We start from the raw sequence: 10556 nt of genomic DNA, 5'->3' as shown, positions 1-10556 counted from the left end.
GTCACCCTGAGCCTCCCGAGGTGTGTGATGAACTCATGGATGACGCAGGAGGAGCTGCTTGTGGCCATTACATCATTTCTGATCATCAGAGCTGTGAAATTGTTGTCTTCACACCCCAACTGGTCACTGATCGGGTGGGAGGTGGGGGTGGCAAACATGCCTGGGCTTCAGCCTAAAGGAATTGGGGCGCCAGCCACTCGGGCCAACTCTGGAGGCCCCACGGATGCACTGTGCATGAGGCCATGGCCACTTGGAGATTGGAAGGTGAAGGGCATCCTGCCAAGGTGTGCGGTTGCTGGCATCCCCCTCTGGCCCACGGGGCTGGCTGGCACTAGCCCTACTCAGCCTTGGGATCGAACTGGGGAGCCGCTCGGCCCCTGCTGGCCTCCATTTCCCCTTCCTCTCACTCAGTGTCTCCTGCTGAGCCCTCTGGGTCTGGAAAGGGGTAGGGAGGGGATGTCAGGGTCACTCATGGTGTAGAAGCAGGTGGGAATTCAGCATGGAGCAGCAGGTCAGAGCCCAGGGCTTCCTGAGCCCCAAAAACTTCCTCTGCAGGCGAAGGCAGATGAATGGCTGGGCCTGCCACTGCTCCACACCCGGCCAGCCTTCTCCTGGAAGATCTGCAGACCTCCCTCCCAGCTGCAGGTGAGGGTGAGGTGGGGCAGTGGACTTGGATGTGCTGGGCCCATCGCTGGAGCCCCATCCTGGCACCTGGGCCCTCAGAGAGGCTCACAGTTACCAGTGTGTGAAGGAGGGCCTGGGGGTGAGCAGACTGAGACTCCAAGCACCCAGCCCACCTGGGAAGTGGGCGGAGGGGGGGTGGTGCAGGGGAAGGTCAGGCAGGGCTGGAAGGAGGGCCACCTTTTCCTATGGCCCCTTCCCTGAAAGGCCCCCTGGGGACCAGGGACTAGCCTGGAGCCACTCACAGAACCCTGAGACCGCCCTCCCCAACCCCAGGGCCAACAAAACAGTAGTGTCCCTTCCTGCCACCTCCTGCCCCAGCTTCTCCCAATGGCTCCAGTGGGCAGGGCCTCAAGTCCTCCAGCGAGACCCAGCCAGCATTCAGCCCTCAGCTGCTCCAATCCATTTCCCAAGCTAAAGGGATGTTTCCAGATGTAGGCCTGGCCACATGCTGGCAGAAAGGGCGATCCCACTGTCCAAAGCCCCACAGCCTGGGAAAGTGCATGATAAGAACCATCAGGGGAAAAGGATCAGCATGGAACTGTTGGTGCCCTGTCCAGGGCCTACCTGAGAAGGTGAGACCCAAACCAAGACCCCTCCCCACTACCTGAACTAGCCTCAGATGCAGAAACCAGATGTTTGAGAAGCAGGAGAATTGTGGAGGAATGGGGCTGGGTCATTTCCCTCCCTTCTGGAAGATGGGGGGAGTTGCCTCAACCCCCACCCCAGGACCTAGCCCAGCCATGGGGCTCTGAGAGACCCCCTCACGGAGACCTAGAAGCCTGTAAGGAGGGAAGCTGGCTGTGATCCCCCTGGGTTGCCCAATCTGGACACCTGGGTAGGGGAGGCTTGGGAAGATTTGGCCTCTGTCCTTTGGAGCTGGGGGGCATAAGAGGAGCCCCCCACCTGCAGAAAGGTGGGGACGGAGGTCAGTGGAGGGAGCGGAGGGAGTGGAGGGAGTGAGTGGAGGGAGGGCTGGGAGAGCAGCAGGGCACAGGGTTTCTTGGTCCCTGCAGGTCCCAAGATCCCACATTCACGCCCCTCAGAGGGCACTGCCAGTCTAGGCCTGGCTGCCTCACACCCACCCTGTCCAATCCAAGGCCCTGAGCCTCTTCCCCTGCTGGGCATCCCCCTAGAGTGGCCAGGGGAGGAGGGAGGAGCCGGCAGAAGGGAGAGAGTGGGCTGTGGGCCTTGGGGAGGGCTTTGGCTGCACTGGGACCTCTTACCTGAACACAGTAGCAATGATCCGTTGCAACTGCTCTCATCACAGGGGAGATGGGAACCTGCGTGATCTGCCTCACCTGGGCCTTAGGAGGGGGAGGAGAGATTGATTTGGTGGAACAAGGTTAAAGGCAGGGATGGGAGAGAAGTCCAGTGATTTAATTCTTGCAGCCCACCTGCTGCAGAGTGGTCAGTAAACTGGTTGCATAAATCCCAGGACCAGGCAGCTTTTGACTGTAATCTCTTTGGCCAGATAATGTTTTGGATTCGCCAAAATTTTAAAACCAGGGGATTTCAAACCACAGTCTGGATTTCCCATTTCTCATAAAAGGCAGGTGGTCTGGCTACAGGGGCCCTCATCCCTGCAAGGCAGTGACCAGCTGGAGCTGATGAGCAGCCACCCACTAAACATGGGGTTGGGAGTCTCCAGTTCGCCACAGACCCCACCACTCCCTATTGCCTCCCCAGCACAGACACCAAGTTGCCATTTATCTTCCCCTTTGCCCTGGTTGATGAGGTTTCCAGCAGTCAATTTTTTTTTTTCTTCACACACAGCCCTCTTCTCTCTTTCATGTTTCCTGATTGGCCCCAAGGTATTTGTATCAGTGACTCTTTCAATAGAAGCACAGGAAAAAGCTCAGAAGGAAATGACTCAAAATGCTTACGCCAGTTTGTTACGTGATAACAACAGCTGATTTTTATTTTTCTTCTTGATTCTCTTCTACAGTTTCCAAATTCTCTACAATGAACATGTACTTCTTTTTAATATCAAAAGACAAAAGAATTGGTATGTAAAAAGAACATCCTTCCCATCTTCAAGGTCAAGATTAAACGCTGACTCCTGCAAGAAGTCTTCCAGGATTCCCAGCCAGGAATGATGGTTCCCTGTCCCTGTAGCTCCAGGAGCTCTTGCTTCACGCATGCCTCACATAGCAGACTGAATGTTGGCAGGGGGAGTGACCAGGTCGGTCATCTGTGTCCCTACCACCTAGCACAGGTCAGCAATCTACCCGTGTGTGTTTGTTGGACAGAATTAACCATGATGGGCGGCCAAGGGTGCCTGGAGCTATTTGCAGGGGCTTGGAGAGGACCTCTTAGGAGAGTGTCAGGCTCTAGGCCAGTGTCACCAGAGGAGGTCAGTCTCAGTCCTTGGAGTGCGGGGATGGAAACCAGATGGGACTGGCATGGTCCACAGTTCTTGCCACAAGAGGGCTTCAGGAGAGGCTGAGGACCCCTCTGAGGCATGTGCTTGGTCAGGGTGAGCAAGGGCAATGCAGCTCATACAAAGGCCCAGATGGACAGAGGGACCTAGCCCAGCCCAGGCATTGGTACCGAGCCTGGGTCAGGGGCAGGCCAAGGCTTGTGCAGTAGACAAACATTTACAGCAGACACCAGGCAGCTCCTGGAAACCACTCCCCGAAAAACAGCATTGGAATCGGGGACCCCAAACTGTGAACGAAGGAGCAAAGAGGCCCTGGGAGAGGAGGAGAACCCCAGGGAAGATGGAGGGGGGGCTGGGGGGCTGAGGGAGGGAGGGGGCCTGGGCTCAGAGGTAGGCGAGCTGCTGCTGTGCTCCTGGCAAAGGGCCTCTCCTCTGCCAGGGCTCCGGCCCTGAAGGTCTGCCCTGGGCCCCATTCGACCTGGGTGCCACCTGAGGTTAAAATGACAGAGGATGCAGAGTGCCCTCAGGGTGACCACAAGAGACAGAGCAACTGGAGCCACATTTCTGTCCCAGGCAGGGGCACAGGATTAAGGATGTGCCAGACCCTCAAGATCCAAGGCCTGGCCCCCAGCAATGAGGGCTGGGCCCAGGGGTTGTAAGGAGAGACCAGGCCTCCACCTGGGTTGGGACAGTTGTGGGGACAGTCCCCTAGGCAGCATGGCGGCGTGCTTCTGAGTCCCGTGGGAGCTGAGTGAGAGCCGAGTAATCCCCAAGGCCAATTCAAAAGCCCAGCCCGGGATTCCGTCCACCATGGCAACAGCCCATCTCTCCATGGTTGCTGGGCCTTCCGAAGTCTGCGGCTGACTGGCCTGGGGCTGGGCGTGGCTCAGGGGCCACAGGCAGTGTGCGACGAGGCCGCATCTCTGCTTCATCACACGGGCAGGTGGGCTGGAGGCCTAGATACGGCTGGACGAGGTGCTGCCCGAGCTGATGGGGAGCCTGGCGCTGTCTGAGTTGCTCTTCAGAGGGGAGGGGCCACCCCGGGCCTGCAGCCGCATGGACCAGTACCAGATGAAGATGAGGAAGCCTGCGGGTGGTGAGGGCATAGGGTCAGCAGGTGGGGGAGCCCCACCCCATCCCTCCTCCACCCTCCCTAGCCACTGTGACTTGGGTCTGCCCCACCTCCCCACAGTGTTTGCCAAGCACGTGCTGTTGGGCACCCATGAGACCCAATGAGCACCTCCTATGAGCCGGGCACTGTGCTAAGTCCCCGTGTGGCCTCTTACTGTCACAAGCTTCCTGCAGGCCCCTCCTATTCATTACTATTCTCTTTTGTAAACAAGGAAACTGAGGCCCAGGAGGCTCAGGTAAGGGGACGTGGCTGAGCCAGGGCTCAAACAGTGGTGAACAGGCTCTGAAGTCCACCCACTTAAGCACTGTGTGATTTTGCACCCCTCAAATTAATAGCACTATGATGTATCCACAGCTCAGTAAATGTCTGTGTGAATGTATGGGCCTCACAATCCTGAGTCCCCTCATCTCACAGGCAGGAATGAAGGCTTGAACATTAAATAACCGAAATTTGGTACCATCTCCCACCACCAACTCCCAACTCCCAACTCCCATTCTAGGGTGACCCTGTATGGGAGGCTGGCCTTGACCCCCATGAGAGCCCCTGGGCCTGGCCATACAACCCCCTTCCATTCTGCACGGCCAGGAACAGAGGGGTGTGCATGCGTGTGTGTGCACCTGAATGTACACACACAGGTACATGCACAGAAAGGGACCCTGTTGGCATCAAGCCAGAGCTCTCACGACCCTGCCCTGGGATCCCACCCCTCTGCCCCTGACCGCTGCCATCTGGCCACACTCTCCCTTACTGTCCTTCCTACACACAACCGGCTCCAACCTCAGGATCTTTGCTCTTGCCTCTCCCTCCGCCTGGAGCTTCCTTCCCCTAGACCACGGCTCCTGATCATATCATGTGCACGTGACCCCTCGGGCATTTGTGAAAATGCAGATTCTGATGTGGCAGGGCCCGGGTGGCCCAGAGGCTGCGTTTCCAAAAAGCTCCTAACAGCCCTGCTGCTGCTGGTCTGTGGACCACACCTGGAGTAGGGAGGCCCCCCATCTCTCCATGGGGGGGATCCTTCTCTTGTCTTCACACGTCTCCCATCCAGAGAGGCCTCCCTGGCCACCCTTCTTAGGGTGTCCCCCACCCCAGCCTAGGCCCTGTGCAGCACGTGCTCACGACGACATCCCTACTATCTGGGACCACCTTTGATGGCTACACGCTTGCCTGCTGATGCTCAGTCTTCCCCACTAGAGCTGAGTTCCACGAGAACAAGGCCCACACCCAACCAGCTCAGCCATAGCCCTGTGGCTTAACACAGGGCCTGCACATAGTAGGTGCTCAATCAAGATTTGTCGACTGTGGCCTGGATGTCCCCATTTTATGAATGGGATGACTGAGGCCCAGAGAAGGGAAGTCTTCAGGTTCCCTGGGTGATCTCTTCCCTGCCTCTTGCTCCATGTGTAGATACCCTGCCTGGGCCAAGGGACAGGTCTTCTCCTTACCTTGGAAGGAGGTGATGATGCTGAAAAGGTAGAGGACGACAAGCTGGAAGGTGCCAGAAGCAAAGGAGAAGAAGATCAAGGCCCAGGGCAGGCCAAGGACCAGGCTGAGGCCCAGCAGTGTCAGCACATGCGACCACTTCTGGGTGTGGGGACGCAGCCGCAGGATCTGCACCACCATGGTGCCTAGCATGGCCATGTTGAACAGAAACACCAGGCTGAAGAGGCCCAGGTTGGTGACGTAGCTGACCAGGGAGTCCCGGATCCAGCACCTGCGGGCAAGGGCAGGAGGGCTCAGTGTGTGGCCAGCACGGGCAGCATTTCCTGGGCTGTGGTTGTCACGTTTGTTTTCAGGATTATCCACTGTTTACAGCAAGTGCTGCTTGTTTTCTATTTACAGTGTTGATGTAATTTTAAAAATACATTTGAGTTAACAAGTCAGACTGTTTAAAGGAAAATATTAAGTAAGTAATAATATAGATGGTACAAAAGTGAGGCAGAAATCACTGGGTCACAATGTAAAGAGCTGAAAATTTCAAACCCACTAAGCCAATGGGAAAGATTCCTTCCCAGCCTGGAGCTCAGGAACCCTGGCTTCCAGTTTGGGTTCAGGGGATCCACAGGCACGGCCACTGCCAGACTGGGTGAATCGGGTGAGTAGAGAAGGACAGGACTTCAACCCCACTCATCCTCTGCCTTCGAACAGCAGACAAGCCCTCAGTGTGGCCAAGAGCGGATCTCTTCCCTCCCTGAGCCTCTGTCTTCCCATCTGCATGGGGAGACAGAGAGGTGCTGCTGAGGAATGTGGTGAGGCTCATCTGCTCCAACCCATACCCCCATTCATGCACGAGGAAACCGAGGCTCAGAGAAGGGCCGGGGCCTGTGCAAGGTCACCTGGCGAGTGAGTGGTAGATCCAGGCCTTTTCTCACCCTCCATGACTCTTAGACCAGTGCTCCAGCCACTGCCAGGCCAGTTCCTCGAGGAGACTGGAACCCAGGTGTCCCCTGGCCAGCATGATGTGGGCCCGGGCTGCACTCTGGCCTCTGTGCCCAGAGACCCACCTCTTGCCCCCACTGCACACAGCCACTCACATGGAAGGGTAGATGACGCTCTCTGGAGTCCTATGCACAGCCAAGATGATGGGGCCATAGTTGTCCACATCCACCAGGGCCACCAGCGTCACGAGAAAGATGGGGAAGCCTGAGGATGGCAATGCATGTTGCTCCACTTCCCGCTCTCTGAGGCCTGCCCCTTCCCTGCTGGCCTCAGGGAGTCTGGAGGGCAAGGGCCCCTCTGAAGTGTGGGCTCCTGAAGCCCACCCAGCCCCATCTGGTGAGGAAGTTCCCCCAAGTTTGGACCCTCCCCTTCCCCATTCCAGTATGGGTTTCCTATGAGGGGAAGCACTCTCCTCCAACCTCAGCCCTGCCCTTCGTCACCCTGGGGGCGCCTGGGAGACAGGCCTGTGGGTCTTTGCTGCAGGGCTGGATGTCACAGGGGAGATGGGAGGAGCAGACAGCTTAGGAGGGACAGCAAGAGTTCTGCCATCAGGGGACATCTGCACTGGGCTTTGACCTCGCCTATTCGGTGGAGATTAGAAGCTCCCTAGAAGGGGCTGCCCACCTCCAAACACAAAGTCCTGACACAGAGATACCTCCAAAGGAATTTCATGCAAATGGGGGAATGGACAAAGAAGGGGCCCAATGGCAAACCCACGAAGAGCAGCAAGCTGGAGTCGGGGCATGCGGAGGTTGGGGGGTCTGTGCAATGTCCAAACAGACTTGTGGCATCATGAGCCCCTGGGCCGTAGGTCTGACATAAGAGGGCTGGGCCACAGGTGAATCGAACAGTCATTGGCCAAGAACAGAATGCCAAAGTCACAGGGAATCTGTTACCCAAGGTCCAGGGGGATCCTGAGGCAGGGCCACTGCCAGCCAGAGTGAATTAAATGAGTGGAGTGGGGCTGGATTTCAGCCCCTCTGATCTCTGAACTGGGTGCCTTTGAGCAGTGCACAACCTGCACGTTCACACATGGTGGCCCTGCTCGTAAATCCCCTTTGCAATGGAGTGAGTGATGTGGAGAATTTGGAAGTGTTTCTTGGGGACAGGGCTCACCGCTTCTTCCTAAAGGGGACCTTGATTCAGCCAAGGTGAAGGACGCCTGAGGATGAGTGAAGGAGGCCAGGAGGGAAGTCAGAGAGATGGGTGGAGAGGCAGAACCAGGTGCCTGGGTTTTGCCAGAGCTAAGTGCGAGAGGCAGGTCTGAGGCACCCCGCCTCCCCAACCACTTACCCCAGCCCATGGTGCTCAGCTTGAGCAGGTAGCCAGGTACATAGGTGCCGAAGACCTCCACCACAAGTCGGTAGAGGTTGTAGCCCTCGAGGCCCATCCAGGAAAGGCAGGCGAGCAGGGAGAAGTGCAGGAAGATGGCACCGGCTCGGCAGCCGGCCTCAGAGCCTGTCAGGGCCACCGGCTCGCTGAGCAGGAAGCTCATGTCCAGCAGGAAGACGGCCAGCAGCAGGTTCATGTGCACCTTGATGGTGTAGTCCCGAGGTTTCCTCCTGCACGGCAGGGGCACCCTGGTGGGCCAGTGTGGGAAGGTAGAGAGGGGAGTGTGCCCACATCTCCTCCAGGAAGCCCTCCCAGACTGCCCCCCTACCCGGACACACACATGCAATCATACATGGCCCCTATCCTATTCCTGCGGCTGCAGCCAAACTGCTCCCCACATCCGCCTGTGCACCTACTGTGTGCCCAGCACCCACAGACTCAGGCACCACGTGCACGTTGAACAGAAGCCTCAGCCAGGCAGAGCAAGGAAGACAAACACAATAATAAACCAGATACTCTCAAAGTCACAGAGGAAACACTCTGGCATTTTCACCATGTTGGAGAATCCATGCCATCCACATTCTGTGTCTGCCCGTCTGTCTGCACGACTGTGCACCTGTGGGTCTGAGTGTGGGCTGCGCGCATCGGTCTGTCTGAGGTTTGCAAGTCAATGTGTGCACACCCCACCCCACCCCCACTCCAGGATTCTACATGGCCCTAGAGGGTGCCGCAGAACATGCAGGCCCCGGTGTCACCATCCTGGAGTCCCACCCTGCCCTGCCCCTAACTCATGGCACCACCTTGAGCTGGTCCCTTCCCCTTGAGACTCTCAGTTTGCCCATCTGTGAAGTGGGAGGATGGTGCCCTCAAAGGGTTGGGGTGACAGTTACACTGACACAAAGCATCTGACACAGATAAGGTGCTCAGTTCCTAAGGGTTCCTGTGCTGTGTCCTTGGGCATGTTTGTGAGCAGCTGAGTGTTGAGGACTTCTGCCTCCACCCCCAGCCTTCCGCCGAGCCCATCTCATCACCCAGCTGTCCTTCCTCATCACCATCACCTACTTAGCTCCCCAGGTACACAGCTGTGCACACACATGACAGTCATATATGCACACACGTGCTTGTGCACACGCATAAATACAGCTTCACTTTCCTCTCCTTCCTCGTGGCTGGGGACAGTGAGAACTGAGGGTGCCTCTCCTCTACCCAAATGGGTTCAGCGCTGAGGGCAAGTGGACCCCAATTTAGGCCAAGCCAAGCACTGACAATCTGACCTCTGCCACTTCCTTGCTGTGTGACCTCAGGCAAGTCACTTACCCTCTCTGAGTGTTCCTTCATAGGGCTGTTGTGAGGATGAATTGAGTTCACACATGTAAAACACTTAGAACAGTGCATGGCACGTGGGAAGTCTGACACACGTTAAGTATGATCATTACCGCTGTGATATTATTTTGTCCACCCAGTGCTCCCACAAATCTGCTTATTCAAAGGCGGAAATGAAGATTCTTTCCTTTTTTAAATTTTTTATTTTGCTTTCCTGTCTTACTCCAGGAAAGAAACAGAGTCTTAGGTGGACTCTTTCAATTTTAAATGTTGACAATTAGCCTGGTGCAGTGACTCATGCCTGTAATCCCAGCGCTTCGGGGGGCTGAGGTGGGTGGATCACTTGAGGTCAGGAGTTCGAGACCAGCCTGAGCAACATGGTGAAACCCCGTCTCTACTAAAAATATACAGATTAGCCGGGTGTGGTGGCAGGCGCCAGTAGTCCCAACTACTCAGGAGGCTGAGGCACAAGAATCACTCGAACCCAGGAGGCAGAGGTTGCAGTGAGCCGAGATCATGCTACTACACTCCAGCCTGGGCGACAGAGCAAGGCTCTGTCTCAAAAAAAAAATAATAATAAAATAAAAATAAAAATAAATAAATAAAATGTTGACAGCTAAAATTTGTAAATGCTATGTTATCCAAACACCACTGATCTGAGGAGGAGACGTGGCCCCCAGGGGTCAGCATGCTATACCCCCAACATCTCCCCTAACCACACACACAGTTCCAGGTCATGCGGGCGGGCCATGACCGGAGATGTGTGCGGCGCCCTGGTGGAGGTGTGTGCAATGGAGGGTCCCCTCCCCTGTCCCACCCCTTTCAGGCCTCACCTGGAGCAGAGGTAGGCGGCAATGGTGACAACGCAGGCCAGGGCAGAGATGACACAGCCCACGTAGGAGAGGAGACTCAGGTAGTGCTTGTGCACAGCGTCCACCTCCACCGAGGAGACCTGGCCCCAGGAGACAGGAGAGAGCTGGCCTCTGTGTCCCCCACCCAACCTGGAGGCTTGCCCTGCGGGAGGGGCTAACCTGGGGTCCCTGGTGGGCCTCGGAAGCCTAAGAACCCCCTCTCCCAACTGAGCAGAATGTGGTCCCATGAGTGCATTTTTCTGGAGTGGGGGCATCTTTAGATTTGACCACATTCTCAAGCGGCTTCCTGACTCACAGAGGCCAAGAACCCTTCATGAGAGAACCCCTATTCTGTCCTGGCATTGATTATTATTCTATAACATTTAACGTGGGAATAGGTTTCCTGTGAGGGAAT

At 56.4% G+C, this 10556-nt stretch overlaps 1 protein-coding gene across 14 annotated transcripts in view; it reads right to left on the bottom strand.

Annotated features, from left to right (window-relative positions):
• Positions 1-2572: 2572 nt before the first annotated feature.
• ADGRG1 (adhesion G protein-coupled receptor G1) overlaps positions 2573-10556 on the bottom strand; it is a 44400-nt gene continuing 36416 nt past the window's right edge. For 11 of the 14 annotated variants that reach the window (XM_054533210.1, XM_054533212.2, XM_054533211.2 and 8 more), the window contains 5 exons: positions 10124-10242; positions 7929-8215; positions 6731-6839; positions 5642-5910; positions 2573-4151 (listed from right to left, as the gene is read on the bottom strand). In XM_054533210.1, coding sequence (XP_054389185.1) covers positions 4021-4151; positions 5642-5910; positions 6731-6839; positions 7929-8215; positions 10124-10242 — 915 coding nt within the window. In that variant the 3' untranslated portion in view covers positions 2573-4020. 14 annotated transcript variants of the gene reach the window in all.

The sequence above is a fragment of the Pongo abelii genome, chromosome 18 (genome assembly GCF_028885655.2).
Source record: "Pongo abelii isolate AG06213 chromosome 18, NHGRI_mPonAbe1-v2.0_pri, whole genome shotgun sequence".
Lineage (NCBI taxonomy): Eukaryota > Metazoa > Chordata > Mammalia > Primates > Hominidae > Pongo > Pongo abelii.
Note: the sequence above shows the minus strand (reverse complement) of the source record. Positions and strands in the feature narration are given on the sequence as shown.